Source organism: Copidosoma floridanum, unplaced genomic scaffold (assembly GCF_036245765.1).
Source record: "Copidosoma floridanum isolate Cflo_tuat_1 unplaced genomic scaffold, Cflo_Japanese_pri ptg000006l, whole genome shotgun sequence".
NCBI lineage: Eukaryota > Metazoa > Arthropoda > Insecta > Hymenoptera > Encyrtidae > Copidosoma > Copidosoma floridanum.
In genome coordinates this window covers 24,972,984-24,990,955 of record NW_028321883.1, presented here as the reverse complement: position 1 = coordinate 24,990,955, position 17,972 = coordinate 24,972,984, and the positions used below count along the sequence as shown (strand labels likewise).

The following is a 17,972-nucleotide window of genomic DNA, read 5'->3' as shown; positions in this document are numbered from 1 at the left end:
GAAGGATAATTCGCACGTAGCCTGTCTACACGGAAGATTACATTTCGTCGTGCAGAGAGCGAAAGCTTTTTTTTCCATTTGAAAAAAAAAAAAAAAAAAAAAAAAAAAAAACAACAAGAGCGACAAGGCTTGTTTCCCGATTCGTTGCCTTTTTTCGTGTACGTGTATCCTATGCACACTGAGTTCACGGGCTGTATGTTGTTGTCGTTGCTGGATTTGCACAACTGTGGGCGTATCACTTTTAACGAGTCGTCATTAGATGTGCGAGCCTTTATCTCCTACATATAACATGTGAATCGCGGTGATAGGAATTATAAAAGAGCCCCTTTGAGGGTAAATTTTGAAAATCGGCTTAAACGGAAAGAGGGAAATAGAGAATGCATGTAAGGAACGACGGAATATATGAGTAACGAAATGAAAGGGGGGAAAGTAGATTTCGCAAATGAGCGTGTATTGACGATCGCTTTGAAGAAGGCTGGCTATGCACCGAGGAATCGTTAACTAAAACCAAGGGGGAAGGAGCTAAAAAAAGTAGGCGAGTAATGAAAAAGGAGTATAAGTGGCTCTTGTCATATCTGCCTCTCCCTCTCTCTTTTTTTTTCTACTTCTTCTTCTTCTTCTTCTTCCGATCTCCTCTAAAGAAGTACTTTCCCGGTAATTCGAGCGCCCATGTCTTATAACGCTAAGGCGGCAGAGGTTCCCCTGCCCCTTGGCGCGCTCGCTCCATTCGTCGTCGTAACGAGGCATTAAAGCCCAACGACGATGTCGTTAAATCATAGCCGAGCCGGGAGAGCTGCCCCGCGAGCCGCCACCACCTTGCCCCCCCCCACCACTAGGTATAGATATATACGTACATAGCTCAACCCAGTAGCGGCAAGTGCTTCAAAGCCTCCCTTTTTCCCTCATAGGCAGGTACCTCCTGCAGTTGGCTCGTTATCCGGGGGCGCTCGGCTTCTTCTTCTACCTCCCCCTTCCCACCCCTTCGAGTCGAGCCAGCTCCTCTTCATCTTCCAGCCCGTCTTACTGTTCTTTACATTTAAAGTCGTCCTACCCCCTTCCTCCTACTTAGCCAGCGCTCGGCATCTTTCCAATTACCAAAGGTGACAACGCGGCCCTTCTCCTCTTAATTCCATCCCCCCCTCCCACCCTCGATACAAGCAAGCGCAGGGGGGTATAAGAGAAAATTCAGGTCGGAGGGACAGGGCGTGGCTGCTTTGGTATTTCACCGGTGTACATGTATATTTATACATACATCAGGAGCCTCGACAAGAAAATTTTCCCCATCCCCCTGAGGGATGTGTCTAATACGGCGACGTGCCTAATCGAGAACTTGGTCTCTGTCGCGCGCGCGCGCGTGTGTGTGTATACCACCCCCGGGTGAGTGCAGATAAAAGCGGAACGAGAGCGTTTGAGGGCTTGCGTGCTCCATTGAAATGTTCCCCGAGTCGCGATGCTGCATTTCCGAATCAACAGGCAATCGGGATGAAAGGTCTGATGTGCGCGGTGTCTTTGCGGGGTGTATTTTTTTTTTTTTTTTTTTTTTTTCGACTCCTACATCTCCGTGTTTTTCTGCGCTATCTCGTCCAAGAACCGCTTGATTATTCCCCCGTTGGGAGGATAAATAAAAAAAAAAGAAGAGCACCTCGGTATTGCTCACGTGTACGAGCGAGAGCCGAGTGTAAAAGGGTACGGTGGGGTGGGCTGCGTGCGCGGCATATTCAAGTCGCGGGGCTTGTCATTGTCGGCGTCACCCCTCGATCGTTCCGCCGCGAAAGCTGGCCGCCGGCTTTTCGGATTCTTCCGTCTCTCGGTCACGTCTCCCCCGAACATTTTCCCAGCCCAGACCTCTCGGCGGGTCGCGCACGGACCCCGTCCCGATGGCCACCCGCAAAAGGGACGCTGCCTTTTTTATTATTCGCGCTGCCTCTTCCGCGAGCGCTTTCGATGTTCGCTCGTCACTGCGACACACGCCCACCCCCTCCCTCTGTATAACTCATGCGCGCATATACACACCCCAAACGAAAGCGCGTACCTACTTATTTCGCGGGGGAAAGTTCGAGATTTCGGAGAATGGGCGTACACACACCCACGGGCGCGCTCAACGATCCAAAGTTGGAGAATAAAAGAGACCGCGATAGCGCGCGAGACGACAATGCGTTTAATGGCTCGGAGCGGCCAGTGTGTGTGCTCTCTTCCCTCTTGCAATCTCACCCCACCTCCCTCCACCCTTACAATCTCGGGAACAACTGCCGAGGAAAAAACGAGAGCTCCGATACCACGGCGACACTTGCCGAGTCTTTGCTCTTGGACCCCCATCGTCTCCCCCCCCCTTTTTTTTTCTCTTCCTTAGATCCGGCTGCCCGAACGATAAGCCCCTCCCTTTGTGCCCATCCCTTAGATTTTTCGCCCCTTTGCTCTTTCGATTCGAAACGTGTACTTTGCATCTGTTTTCACGTGCCGTTGCATCTATACGCGCGAAATTGGTTTCGTTGCTGTTGTTCCCATTAAATCGTCGAGCGTTGAAAATCACAGGTTGTTGGTTTCTTCTTTCGCCGCGTGCCGAATATCGCTCTCAACCCGATCGACCCTACATGATATTCCGACCGCAAATAGGGCAGGCACTTTAAAAGAGGGGGAGAGAGCGTGTCACGGAACGACTTTTCCACGATACAGGGTATACACGTGTACACTCGGGGGGGATTATCAAAAATGAAATGACTGGGAGGGGGGAGGGGGGAAAAAAAAATTGAGGTTTCGGTCTTTTTGAATATTTCAGGGGCTCAAGGAGCCGGAAAAGTAGGTGGAAAGTAGAGCGAGCGAAGCTCTCCGGCGGAGGCAGGTATACGTAAGCGCTTGTACACGTGTGCGTGCTGTAGAATGCATGTACCGCAGAGTTGGAAGGAGGGCCGGAGGGGGATGGGGGGTGGGAATTTTCTTGCGAAATTTGTAATACGAGGTGGAGGGTATATGGCGTCGAAAGGAGAGTTGGCAGAGCCGATGGCGTATGCCGGGGGGCACACGTGATAAACCGACAAAGTGGCGTCATTAGGATGAGCGAAAAGAGAGAGAGAAAGGGGGCGCCGAGGCGTAGCCGGCATTAGGGCGGACACATCGCGTCTACGTGTCCGGGAGACTCCTTATACATTATGCCACCCTCTTCTCCCGTATATAGACCGGTCCATGTATACATATATACGTACCGTCTCGTGGTAAAAGTCCCTCGAGTCGCTCTCCTGTCTACTTACTTAGGGTACATATATGTATATACATGCCTCTCTTGCCCCTCCAAGTGTCCCTTTCGACGGACGATAATTTTTATGCGGGTGCAAAGCAAAGGTGGGGGGGGGGGACCGCAGACACCTCCAGACTGCCGGTTATACGGATACAGGCACGTAACGTATACCTACACTCAGCCTCTAATTAGCGATTAAAACTTTCCTCGGTCACTTCTCTTCCCTCCAACTTATATATACTCTTCGGCCAGCCCCAAGGTTCTACACTGTCACGTACGTGTGTTTTATTTCCTTGGTTATTTGCTCTTTTCATTCGCGGGAAACAACAATATTGTACATACGTATACGCGTTCATACAAACAATAATGTGCGAGTAATGCCAACAAGAGTTGTATAAGACATCCACTGTTGGGATACAGCTGTGCCGTTTCGTCGTGGCTGTTTAATTTCTCGTTTTTTGCCACCCCTCCCCCTTCTCCCTGTACATCTTCACTTTGAGCGTACGAGGTGTATACGTATACACTACACATGAAATCCGCGTAAAGATAACGCGCACGAGATTCGTATATCGAGTCGAAGCTCTTGTTGCCGGGTATAAAGGAAAAATCGACAGGGCGAAGAAATCGCGAAGATTTGTTGTCTTACCGGGAGTAATGAAAAAAGGAAAAAGAATGCCGCGGAAGGAGGGTACGAAGAATGAAAAAAGGGTATGAAAAGAATGGCGACAAAGAGAGAGAGAGAGAGAGAGAGAAGTTCGGTTCGTGACGCGAACAAAGCTCGCAATTTCAGCAGCATCCCCCACTCGTAGCCGCGTTACGGGAAAATACGATGCCTGCTTGACGCGGTGCTACTATACGCGTCTTTCCTCTGTCACCCCCTCGAGCTCCCTGTTGTGTGTGTGTGTGTACCGAGAAAGACGCACTTCGCTTCGTGAAAAGTGGGGGGAGGGGGACGTGTTTCCTGGGAAGAAAATTCTCGCTCGCTTGCACCTTATCCCATATTTGTCTCCGAGGGCCTGCTAGGAAGGGCCGATCCCCCCTGTCAAATATGCTCTCCGGTGTGACATAATCCCTGCCACCTGTCTCACCCTCTCTCCTCTTTCTTCATCCCCTTCCGACCTTCATTTCCGCTGACTATAGCTGTACCATTATACTCGGAGCGCCAAAGGACAATTGAAATCCCCGGTAATTTGCGACTGATGCAAAAATCGGATTCAAGCGAGAGAGAGATTTTTTTTTTTTTTTAAGAGAAGGGGAGAGAAATCTCGCGCCGAGAGGAAGGAATCAACTCTTCCAAGGGGTTAATTTCTTTATTTATCATTCGCAATTTGCAGCGGGGGGGAGGATTATATGGGGGTACGGTATACGTGCTTGAAAAAGCGAAAAAGAAAGGGGGATGAAAGTGCCTGCAGTTGGGTGTACACAGAGAAACGCTTAATCCGGGAATCGCGATCTGGCTAGACAAATAGGAAGAGCAGAAATAAAAATTTTCTGATGGGTAGGGCGGAAGGCGGGGGGGTGGAAACACAGGAGGAAAGAGCGCTTTTAAGCTTTTCAGGTTGAGAGAGAGAGAGAGAGAGAGAGAGAGAGTGGGACTGCAGGCGCAAATCGCGGGAAAATGGAGAGGGAGGAAGCGCGGCCGGCGATAAATTTTATTCGCCTGTTCCTGCCTACCTCCCGGATATAGGGAGCTGCTGCTGCTGCTGTTGCTCGGTGTTTTCTTTTTTCTTTTTCTTTTCCATCCCCCCGGCGCTTTTCTCCACCTTTCCTCCACCTCCGCGCTCTGACTTGCCGATTGCACTTTTCCCAGATACAGGTGTAGGTATTATCCACTCGTAGAGATACTCATCGTGAGCTCGTTTTTTTGCCAATTTAGATTAAAAAAAAAAAAAAGAAAAAAATCATTTCATTTGACACTGAAAACTTGAATGTAATTTTAAAGCGAGAGAGAAAAAAAAATTGAAAGACCTTCTTCCCCCCAAACCCTCGTTTAAAACAGTTCTCGAAATTGGATGGATCTCCCTACTAGTTCGAGCCATCAAATCCCGAGGTCGCTTTGTCCCGCACGTAATGGAGTACATTACGCGCAGGGTATATATAATGCAAACGTACCCAAGAGCAGAGAAAAAAAAGAAAAAAAGAAAAAAAGAAACGAGCGCGTTGTTCTCGCCGGGGTCAATCGAGATAGAGAGGGTTTTTTTTCATCTCTTTGCTGAGCCGTTGGTAAGATGGGCCTTGCGGGACTCCCTGGTCCCTTTTTGCAACTTGGCAATCCTAAATTGACCCGAGCTCCCTCTCGGTGGGTATAGCGCGCACACACAGCGGCAGAGATAGGGGGACGTTTCCTCTAATGCATGCAAATGTCGCCGAGGCGGAAGAGTAGAATTCGTGCCGTATCTCGGGGGAGGATGGGCGAAGGGGTTCATCGCTCGTCACAGTAGTCCTGCCCTCCTGTCACTCGAGCCACTGCCCCATTCTAATGACGATTACCTCCTCCTCCTCGAAGACACGCTGCCGACTTGACGTACGCACACCGGCTCTTCGTTTTTTTTTTCCTTCGACACGCGCTTCGTAATACATCCTCCCCTACTGCATTTGATACTCCGGCAGCTCTATAACGTCTCTCCTCCCTTATTCCCATATCTCCGGCAATAATCTGCCCTTTTGTTCGCGCGCGCGTTTGATTTACAGTCCAGCGTCGTTTCGCATTCCACGCGCGCAAAGGCGTACCGACCCAATTACCGGTCGATCTACAGATAGGGGCAGGTATAGGGGGGGGGGGAAAGGACATGCTCCGCGTGTACGTATGGAGTAAGTGGTTCGTTCTGCCGGTGGGATTAATAGCCGAGGCGCTGGTCGATGAGTTATTATTGCCGTGGTATATAACGGAGAAAGGGGTTGGGGAGGGGGGGTGGTGGTGGTATATATACATGTGCGCGCGACCGACGATTGAGCGATTTATGAATGGAGGACAAAAGTTTGCTCGGGCCTTTCTTTTCTCCGTCTCCGGCTGACGCGAGACAATGAAAAAAAAAAAAAAATGGGTGGGAGGGAATGAATATGCAAAGAAAGGCCAGTCGTAATCGTTCGCCGCGACGGAAGTAAAAAATGAAAGGACAAAGGGAGCGGAATGAGCCACCGCCGTCGACGAAAAAGGGGAAACGACGGCAGAGGGAACAATTAGGTACAAATAAGTGCAGCGGGTAGGTGGACGTAACCTGAGAGAGAGAGAGTTATGATGGGGCCAAAAGAGCAGAGAGCCCGGGAATGGATGCTAGAGAGTTGAAACACCGCGGCTATGAGGAATAAACGGGCGCTGAAAAAAAAAAAAGAAAAAAAAACTCGAGGGAAAGACGCGAGATGAGTTCAAAATTGGAACGGCCCGACGCCTCGTTCGCTCAGCCGCGCCACTGTCCTCCGACCAAACTCGCAATTTTACATTATGCGCCACGTTGCTATGGCGAGCAACAACTTTTTAATGAACTCGCCGCCACCCCTCCCAAGCGCAATCAGTTCCGTTCCGCCTGATTGCGACCACGCAGCTGCCTTAATTTTTCCCCCATTAAGCTGCGTGCGTGTGTACAATTTTTTTTGTGATTCGCGCGTCGGGAGTGACCCACCATGCTTTTGGAGAGCGGCGCGCGTTGGCGGAATCCCAAGTGTGATGGGAGAGGGGGGGGGGATGAAAAGTTTAAACCCCGGCGGTGAGTCAAGAGTGAAAAGTAAGGATCGACAAAGCCGCGGGTGCCGGAACAAAAGTGTCCGAGGATAAACAAGAGGAGCGGAGGAACGAGTGGACGGGGGGGGTGAGACAAGTTTCGGCGAGTCGAGCCCGGCCTGCACACACGTACGTATACGGAGTCCCTCGGCAATTCCAGGGGGTGGCTCACGTACCGGCCAAGTCCATCTAGGTACTGCTCGGAGCGCACGCAGCTGCTGCTTCACTCTCTCGGGCGGACGTGGCCGGGAGCCTGAATCGAGCGCGGCCGCAATGCTCGCTCTTTTACGTGTGCGGTTAACTTGAATCGCTGCAACTGCTGCCTCCCGTTGTTTCCAAAGCACCGAAAGATCAAACCTTCCCCCCCACCCCCACACCTTGTTCTTTCGTTCCACCTATGATTTTTAGTTATTTGCTGATGTACCGTTGTTGGGAGATTTTGAAAAATCACTGCTCGTCGATAGCCAATAAGTTACGTATTATACAGTGGTGGCTGAAGGAGTGCTCGTAGCTTCCGGCGACAGACTGACGTGATGCTACGCCGTGTACGCTGGTGATTTTCAGTTAATTAGGGTAAGTGAGTGCAAACTGACGGTGGCAACGGGGGCCGAGAGGCCTACTCGCGCCGCACACACGGTAGAAGCAACAATAACAACGACAGAGAAGCTAATCCTCGCTTGCAGCTCGATTTCACACCCTCCCCCACCCCTCCAACTTGGCTGACGTTCCATGGTGCCGAATGCGCGTCTCTGCAGGGTATAGAGTTTCCAGGCACTCTTGCCGAGTGCGCTATGGTATGTATATATATGTGTATAACGGCGCGTGCTGTTTGTCGCTGTAAAGCCTCGATGGAAGCCCCTCGTGTGCACACCCTTCGCGTCCTCGTTCAGAATTGCAGCGCGACCGATTGAACAAGTTTCGTTCCCACCACCGTCGTACCATTGTTGTTGTTGTTGCCGTTGTTGTTGGTGTTGGAGCCGATGTTCGCCCACACGTGTGCTATTTACACCTACGTACTCTCGGCTCTGGCGGTGTTACCGTTGGTTGGGTGCGATTGTCCCGAGTTTCCGCGACAATTATTAGCCTCGGTCGAGTGCCAGGGTAACCTCGAGCTTTTTTATCACGCTTTTGGGTGTACTTTGGCGATGATCCTTGTAGCTTCGTTTCTTTTTCTCAAGTTTAACGAGTTTCATTAAATTTGGTTCGAAAAAAAAAAAAAAAAAAAAAAAAAAAAAAAAAAAAAAAAGAAATGTGTTCGCGGTGATTTTGAAAGCTCGTGATTGTAGTTTTCAGCCGATCGAGCTTCAATTTAGTACGTGTGGTTCGCAATCAAAGAGTAGTTTCATCAGAAAGGAAAGAAATTTACGCTTTTACAAATAATTGGACTGTACAAATGGACTTTTCGCACTAGTGAATTCTGGGAAACAGTTGAGGATCCGTCCGACGTGTAGCATTTTCTTTTGACTTTTTCATTTCACCCGAGAAGAAAAAGATTTGTTGGTACTTTGAAGCTTAAACACAATTTTTTATAAGTTTTAACAAAATCAGTGTCAGCTCATGGTTGAAAGTTTTAACAATCAAGAAAATATGACAAAAAGCGGAATAAAAAACTTGTGGATTAAAAAAGTACGAAAACAGCGAAAAAAGGTACTTTTCGTTCACGTCACTGGACATTGCACAACAAAACTGTTAAAAAAAATCAACGTCAATTAAAATAGAAGTTCCATCAGTTCCGTGGCAATTTCATTTTTTTTTTTTTTTTCTACCACCAACAGAGCGTCGAATGCACACGTTACATCGTAGAAAAAAGAAAGAAAAAAAAAAAAACCCAGTAAAATCATAAGCCACAGGCATGTTTGCGAGTAAATAACTTTGGCTTTGGGCAAAACGTTTTTACGTAAAAGGCCTCGCGTCGGCACACACAGAAGCAATACACGCACACGATCACGCAAGGTGGCATCCGAACTCTCGATACCACGATCCTCTACGCGCACGTACGTGTGTTTACGCGCTAGTGTTTGCAGTTTACTGCTCTGCGCCCCACCAGGGAGTACTGGGCAGAAGTGAGCCTGCAAAGGCAGCGCTAGCAATGTATCGGCTCGCACACGCGAATCACTACCCGATACCGCAAAGAGGGTGGCTGCGGGCAGGCACACTGGACCGAAAGAGGGTAGCCCAGCAGAGTGTGCTATATATGTATATAGATCAGTGACACGGTCGCTTGTCCACCGGGGAAAGAGAGGGAGCCCAAACACTACATCGGATTGTCGGGCATCCCCAAAGCCGCGAATGAGCAGCCGAACGCTCGTTATTTTTAAAGCCGACCCCCCTTTCACAATCACCGGCAGAAAGCCGGAACGTCGAAAGCGTGCATTTTTTATATCTAGGTTGATCCATCGCAGCGCACACGGACACGCGTAGCTCTTTCCCCCCTATATATACGCTAATTACCAAAATTACGGCACCCGCGGGTCGATATGCCCGCTCATACGGACGAACACGTGCAAATTTTATACGCCGCCTCGCAAAAACGACCACAGCTTTTATCTTCGCCCTATCTATCTACACCAGACACGCGTGTCCGGGCGAGCTGGCAAATAATTTTTAGCTTTTACGCGGGCATACGATATCTTTTCTTTTTGGCAATCGGACGGGCGAGATTGCAATGTATACGCGTGGTCCGCTCGGAAAATAAAAGCAGAGGAGGGGCTCGAGGATTTCGAGCGTGAGTAAGCAGCCGAGGCAGAAGCACAACAGATTGCATTTGCCGGCCTGCTGCATACGTGTAAAAGGGGTGGAACGGGAGGACGGATAGACGGACGGGGGCATAAGGGGTACAAGCTTGCGGGGGCCAAACCGATAATTGGCCAGCAGAGGCGCAAAAACAATTACCAGGGCTTGGCTCGCCCGCTTCACGTTGCCTATGTATATATACACACCTGCTCCGTTGCCGCCACTTCTCTGCATGGGCTGTACACACGCTCGCGTGCCAAGCTACTTCTCTTCGCTATCCTCTGTATCGTTCGACCCACCTCTTCCTTCCTATTGGTTTCTCGAGCCTATACACACTGCGATACACCTTCCTCTCTCTATAGTTTCCTTCCTTCCTTCCCTTCGGTATTCCTCGAGCCAATTGCTCTCGCAAGACGGATCGCCAGACACCCCCGACAAACCCGAGGTCAACCGTCCTCGCTCCCTTTCCACTCCCCCACGGGCCCTCTCTTTGGCAATTTGAACGGAACCAGCCTGTACACCGAGGTATCATTTTTTTTCCCGACAAAAGAAAGAGAAAAAAGGTTCCTTAAGCCCTGCAAATCGGCACCGGCTTACGTGGGATAAAACGGAGATATAGATATACATATAGAACATCCAGAGGAGGAAGCTTGGCCAAAGTGGCTTGCACACACTCCTCGATAAACATCCGAGTGTTTTGGCCCCCGAGACGTCGGGGGTGGGTATAAGGGCTAAGCTCGCGCGCGCTCTCTCCTGTATATGTATACGGGGTATAGGCCGGCTGAGCGCAGGAGAAGCGGCAAGGCTGAGATAACGTTCGCGCGCTCGCTTTACCCCCCGCGTACATTGTTCCGGGGAGTTTAAACAGATTACGCTGGTACAGGTGCAGGGTTGGTCGGGGGGGAAAGGGGTGCACTTTAAAGGTAAATTGCTGGCTCTGTACAGTATATGCGCCTCTCTCGGAGCTCTCTTGGCAACTGATAGTGACTCGCTGGTATTAGATAATGGCTGTGCCCGCGACTACAACTCCCCCCACCCCCTCTGCCGCGTGTCTGATGTATGGGCTGTTTATGTTGTTGTTGCTGGTTACATCGAGCAAGAAGCGCAGGCAGCTGTCTCGGCGCGGCGCAGCAAAACCTCCACCCTTCGACCTAATCCGCGATTGTTTCCAAATTGATTTCACAGCCATTCTCCGGGAGGGGGAGCTTAATCCTCCCTTCCCTCTACTCTCCAACCCTTTTCGGGTTTCATCAATTATGCATGTACCTTTCGCCTGCCTAGCAGTCAACCGACCAGACCTACTCCTCCTCCTCCTCCTTCCCCGTCTCTGCTGATCCTCTCGAATTATTTCGAGCGTCCTCGTAATTATCATTTTCTCCGTGCAGTCTCGTTTTTATCGCGTTGATTTTGACGCCCCTTATTACAATAGATCATACAAATTTACGGACGGAGTGAAACACGAGCCAAATCAATAGGATATACGCACCAGTTGTCAATCATACAATTGTATGCCACGATGCGTATGTATGTATGCAATAGCAGTGACGAGTATCTCTCTCTATGCGATGGGTATATGTGTACATGTATCATGGATGCACACACGTACGCGGGTGGTTGGTAAGTGACGGGCGAGCACAATGCAATGTAACGAGAGACGCTTCAATTTCGCCATCAATTGTGTTTCCCCCCCGTTCCCCGTCCCACCCTTCGATGTTCCCGTAGACACATCGCTGCACCGCGCAATTACTATCTCCAATTAAACGCGGCGTACCTATCTTTACCCCATCCTCCTCGGCTGGCCCATCATCTAATTAGGCGACCGAGAAATCCTATCTTTCGAGGTTTTTTTTTTTTTTTTGTTTTTTTTGCGTCAATTAGCCCCCCCGATGAGCTATAGACGAGCCGTCGACTTTGCTGCCACTAGAGAAGAAAAAAAAAAAAAGCAAAAGACTTTCCTGTACAAACACTTTTCTCCCCGTGTGTATATGTATATAAGTGGTACACGGCCACAGGTACGGAGTTGGCTTCTCTCGGTATAGGTCCCGTGTACACTTTTATTGCATGCATACAAGTGTATAAGGGAACGCCTGCACGGTATAGTTTTTATATATAAGTTGGAGCGCAGAGAGAGAGAGAGAGAGAGAGAGAGCCAGTCGAGCAGGAAGCCCCGCCAGCAGTGACAGCAAGAACATGCACACAGCCCGCGCGGCGTCTGCTTTTGCCATTAATGTGACAAGGACACGCCACACGCGAACGCGAGGGAAGGAGCCCTCCCTCTCTCACTGCACGGCGTCACGGACAAGCATCCAGCCCCGAGGCTGTCTTATATATACCCCCCTCCCACCCGATAGTTCGCATGAGTTTCTCTCTCCTCCGCTCCGGCCTATACGCTCACCCTCCCTTGAGTTATGTCGCGCTGTCGGCTGTCGTGCGGCGGCGGTGTCTCTCCTCGCTTTCCCCGCAAGACAAATACCCGCACATATTCTTTCTGTACATCGGTGCCGGGTACTTGTCGAATAAAACGATCGCTCCGCTTTTTCACCCCACGCGCTTCCCGATCTTCCGATAAATTTCCCCGTAAATCGGTTCGCGCGTTGAATCAGTGCATCGTGTGTGTCGCGGTGGGTCTACGCGCTTCGAATAATGAGCGGAAAAGGTAAAATATCGCACCACGTGGTCATTGAATGGCTTTTGATTGCGAGAAAAAAAAATTGTTAATTTATCGGTGATTCAAAGGAAATAAATAATCCACCCCAAGATGTAAATTGTTAAATTGCGTTGGAGCTATATCGCGTGGAGGGGAAAAACAAAGGGCTCGAGGTTATACGAATAAGAAATTTTATTTTCAATACGTGGAGCTCGGGATAGTGTATTATATAGTACAGGGAGGGGTTACATTATGAGTGTGTGTGTGTGTGTGTGTAATAGTTGCGAGCACGTGTAGGGATTCGTAGATAATTATAATGCGGAGAGGCTGGCGTGCTGGGTAAATCAGATCGAGTCGCAGCCCACCTGAGCCAGACAAGTCACGAAAGGACCTGAGAGTGCAGTGCTTGGCTTCCACCCTCGTGCTTTACTCCCCCTTCCATCCGCGGAGCTAAGCGATTTGGGCTCACCTGTCTGAAGCACGACATCGACTTAATACGCACCCCTTAATAACAATGCTTGGTGTCGTTGTCGGGGGCAACGCGAAATTGCGTATAAATCGATGACACAACCCCTCCGTTCTTTCTCCCTCTCCCTCTTTATCGGCTCGATACGGCTTTCTTTGCGTTTACACTCTTATTCGCTCTCTTTCGATTTTCCTTCGCGTGCACTCGACCCGCTTTTTTCATCCCGAGTACCTATTGCCTTCCATGCCCAGTGCAATTTGTACGGGTGTTAAGTTTCGTGTGTGTGTGCATCGAGGGGACCAAATAAAACGTGTTTCACCCAAGCTGGTTTCCTTCAATGATTTCGGGTATTATCAAACGCAAAAAAAAATAAGTAAATGGTAAACCATCACTGGTAATGTCGTGTCATGGGTGGCACACGGCGCTGACACTGGTCGTAGGTGAATGTCACTCGCGAGCGTGACGAGCTGCCGGGTTGCGTTGGCAAGTTGAACTTGAAGTGGTGCGCGCGCGCGTGTCTCTGAAATTCGCAAGTTCGCGTCCTCGACGGTAACAATAAGTGCGAGAGACGTGTAGCCCACATGTAGCTTATGTCATCAAATTTGCGTTGCGGTGGTGTTTTCGGAATGAGTAACTTGAGCAAAACTCCTCGAGTGCTCCTCGCCGACATTCATGGCTGATCGAAAACCCCTTTTACTACTCGTTTTCCACGCTTTACTTTTATTTACACTATACGTGAGATCGTTAATTCTGATTAAAAACGTTTTATTATCATAAAAGATTTCAAGTATTTTAAACTGGTCTACGTGAGATGGAAAAACTTTAACAACTTGATAACATATCGTCTTGCGTCTGAACAAACTCGTATAATACTACTCATTTACGAGCTCCGTGCATTTTTTGCTAATTCATTATGAATTCGAACGTGTTGATACGGTTTCTTTTTCATCAAAAGTTTAATTAACTTCCTACTAGCTTTGAACATTTTTTTTTTTTTTTTCACAAATAAATTAATAATTTAATGTACAAATAAAAATTTTAATTTGTTTTTTTAATAAAAATGTTTGCGTAAATGCCTGTTTAAACTTGCTTTATATTACTTAATTTACGTAAACTTCACTTGAATATTAAAAGTCCAAATATTGTTAAAAATTTGTGTCTGACCAAAAAGTTTTTGTACCACTTGTTTTAGCTCAATTTATTAAACAGGTTATCATTTAATTATTTATACTAAGAACCATGGTAAATAAGTTTTATTCATGCTTTTGAAAACAAATTAAAATTAATTTGATTAATCTAATAAATCAATACTCGCCATTAATTGATGTCTGACCAAACAGTTGCTTTTCTACTTGTTTCTTACACGTTCAATTTATTTACTAGTTATTTACCTGCTTTATTTTCCTGATCATAGAAATTATATTTTACGTAGTTACAGTTGTAAATACGTATAATAAATTATATTGTATGGCATGTCTGACCAAACTCGTATTGTACTACTTGTCTTGGCGTAAATTATATTTAAACATTGGATGCTCGAATAAATAGCGCATTTATATTTGATAAAAAAATGTTAATAACTTATTTTTCACTAGCTCAATTTTGCGTAACGTTTAACTTAAAAATTAACAATAAAGTAAATAACTTTAATAACTCATTTAATTCGAAAAACTTTTATCAAACTTTCATTACATCACTCATTTTGTATTTATTAGATTTAAATTTGAAAAATCTGGAATTCTCTTCAAAGTCACTAACAGAATTACGTGATTGAGATTTAAAAAATTGAATTATCTTAGTAAAATTCATGTTTTACTGAAAAGTTGTCGTACGTACCTATATAAAAACGAATTACGTCTGAATAAACTTGCATTGTACTACTTAATTTATATCAAATCGATTTTAGTATTGGAAAACCAGGATAATTCATTGCAGGTCCATGTTTGATTGAAAAATTGTTGTACTACTTCTTCATATATTATTTATTCGGTTTGTGCACCAGTTATTCAATAATTCAGTCTCGTGTCAATCACTTGTACTACCAACTCGTTCTGTGCCAATCAATATTTTAAGCGGTTACAAAAGACAAAATCAGGTTAATATTCTCGTACGTTACGTGCGGCTGACCAAACTCGTATTTTACTACTTGATTAATAATAATGCAATTTATCCACATCCATAATGATGTCAATTCCTATTTCAATGCAAACCCCGTACGTAGGTGATTGTTACGTGCTATTGATGCTACTTTGGTCTTGTATTGAAACACCCTTGATGCTCTTACTGTGTCCAAAATGCATTTGTATGCTTATAAACTTCCAACGTATCGGATACCAATTTCATAAAAATACGATGATGCTTTTTTTTTTGTTTCCCACTAAAAGGAAAAAGCAGTTGGAATAAAAGCCAACGGTAAACAAAGCAGGACCGAAATTGAAACGTACATGTACCAATGAGTGCTCGTAAAATGTAAAACAGATGGAAAAGTCGATATCGCTTTCATGAAAGAAACAAAACCAAAGGGGACAGCTCCCACGACAGCGTATACAATGAAACCCGCAATCTGCACTCGCTTCTTCGATCTATTTGCGACGAAGGCGCCTCGTATTCTCGGTATTCCATTGTCGTTCGGGAAAAGTTTATTTAACCTGATTTCAAGCATCGTAAATAAATCGCGAGAAGAGCGCAAGGCGAAGAGCACGAGGTAAGGAAGTTGCTGACACGACAACAAAGCGCCGGCGAGAGAGAGAAGGAGGAGAGTGGGGTGGGTCGGGGCGTCGAGGTCAGGCAGCTCGAGCGAGTACACTTGGAATGATAGATCGGCCCGATGGGCAGCCAATATGCGATATTGCAGCTGCTTGAGAAACGGCAAGGAGCCTTCCATGCATCAAACTACCGGCGCCGTGACTGTTTGCAGCGTGTAAACGCAAGGGCCCGTTTCGAGCAACGATCACGCTGCCCAAAGTGGAAAAAAAAAAAAAAAGATACTTACCTAAAGGTGAGGGTGGTGAGGGGCCGGTAGCTCTTGTGGCTGTTGGGGTCGTGCATGGGAGTGCCCCAAAAGTCATCCCTGAGCAATTGACCGAGCGGACTCTGGGCCAGTACGTCCCGGTTGCGCAGGATCGCGGGCACGTCGTCGTGGACAAAGTCACCGTGGAGGGAGTTCAGGTAAGCCCCGAGGCCGACCAGGCCCACGGCCAGGTAGACCCGCCAGCCGGCCGATTCGGTGGCATGACCCTCGGGTCCCGGGGACCGCCTCCCACTGCCGCAACTGCTGCTACTGCTCGAGCTAGCTCGCGAGCTGCTTTTACGCTGCTGCAGTTGGTGGTGGTGATTGTGGTGCTCGGGCAGGAGCTGCTGATGGTGCAGCAGCTGGTGGTGGGACGACGGTCCCAGGAGGCCGCCTAGACGGCGCTTCATCGTCCCGAGGCCCGGTGCCACTGTTGATAACGATCACACTGGGACTCGGCGGGCCCCTCGCCTCGGGACTGTTCCACTGACCACCCCCTCTTCCGCATGTTCACCGCCTCCGCTCACTCAATACCTTATTTCCCTACGTGTGCTCGCAAATACACTGTGGCGCGGCGCGGGTCGCGACCTACATTACAATGCGTGCGAGTGCTCCAGCGGGCGAGAGCCGTGCAATTTAAAACGGGAGGTGAGGAGGTCGGTAATAATAGCTAAGAGGGGCGAGAACGGGCGCTGCGTCCGGCTACGGCGGGGACGAGCGCGAGACTGAAGCGCGTAAGCACCCGCCCGGCTATATAGCCGACGGCGCACTCTGACCCGCAAGGCCGCGCCCGCGCACAGCCCAACGGCAGCCAACCCTCTCCTCCGCTACTGCAGCAGCTAGTACCCTTTCCTCCCCGTGCCAGTATCCTCTTATTCTTCTTCCTCCTCTCTTTCTGTCCCTGTGTGGCTGTTGCTGCTTCTTCAGTACTCCGTAGCCCCTGCCGCGGAAATCCACTTGCGGCCTACAGGCAGGTATGCCTAGCTCTATTCCGATGCTACACACACATATATATATACATGCACGGTAGAGCGTTTGTTTACTTTCACGAGCCATATAGCATGGCCAATACCCTTGGGCGCCCCCTCTTTTTTCCATTACGTATATATATGTACCTTTTACTCTTTTTATATAAGTACTCGTTGTCATTGGGTGCTGTTGCGCGCGTTTGTTCGACCTCCCGGGCGCCGATGAACCGCGATCCGGTCGAAAAAAAACTAGTTAGCAACGACTACCCCCGAAGTCGCGGTTAATTTATATACCCCACGGGGAGGAAAATTATACCTATCTCGGTTTGTTCTTGGGACACTTTGTTCGAACAAAAGGTATTGCGTTTCACTCGCTCTATTTTGAAAGGGAGGAAAAAGTGACAAAAGAGGGGGCAAAAGAACCGCGAGCGCTGAGTTTACCTGCTTTATGCACGATAGAAAAATTTCACCGCGAGAGAGGCCAGCTCGTTACAACCACTGGCCCAATTAGGTACAAACACACATACACTCGCACGTGCATATATATTGTCTATACGAAGTAAGGGGGAAGTGCTTACACGTCGGGCGTGTCAGCGAAAAGCTCTACGAGAAGGGGGCACGTATATCCCGTAGTTGTCAAAAGACGATGCCGCTTGTTCCGTGCCGGGCTAATCCTCTTTCAAGTTGGTGTTCGTATCTTGCGTGCTGCGTCCGCAATTTCCGTCAAGAGCGAGCCGCGACTCTGCTCCCCTTTATTACGTATAACTATACACTCCTTACCGTTGCGCTTGGCGAAACTAACCCCCCCCCCCGTCAGCAGGGACCATACCGGAACACACGCGAGTTTGACGTCACGTGAGATCTCACCGAATTACAAGCAAAAGGCGTTGCCCGACCACCGGGGATAGAACTGCCCCCCTCCCCCCCGCCCTCCGGCTATCTGGTCCGAAATCATCGGCTACTATTGCCCCGATTGTTGAAAGTAGAAGAGTAGAGAGAAAAAAAAACGCGTGGACGCATGGTGCACTTATCAAAAGCGGGGAGAGGAAGCGAAAAGAGAGAAAAGCGCGCCTCGTTTGTTTGTTCTTGCCTCTCTTCGTTTCGAGCCCTGAAATCCAACTGCGAAATGTTGCCCTTTATTAAAAACGGAGCGACGCTTCCCCAGCCCTTCTTTTTTTTTTTTTTTTTTTTTTTTTTC

The 17,972-nt window shown here is 48.4% G+C and overlaps 1 protein-coding gene across 1 annotated transcript in view; it reads right to left on the bottom strand.

The window, feature by feature from the left end:
• The window catches only part of LOC106640866 (protein O-mannosyl-transferase TMTC1), a 42,348-nt gene extending 25,843 nt beyond the window's left edge, over nt 1-16,505 (bottom strand). Inside the window, exon 1 of the mRNA XM_014355044.2 lies at nt 15,789-16,505. Coding sequence (XP_014210530.2) covers nt 15,789-16,216 — 428 coding nt within the window. The 5' untranslated portion in view covers nt 16,217-16,505. The remainder of the gene's footprint in view (nt 1-15,788) is intronic.
• Nucleotides 16,506-17,972: the final 1,467 nt, after the last annotated feature.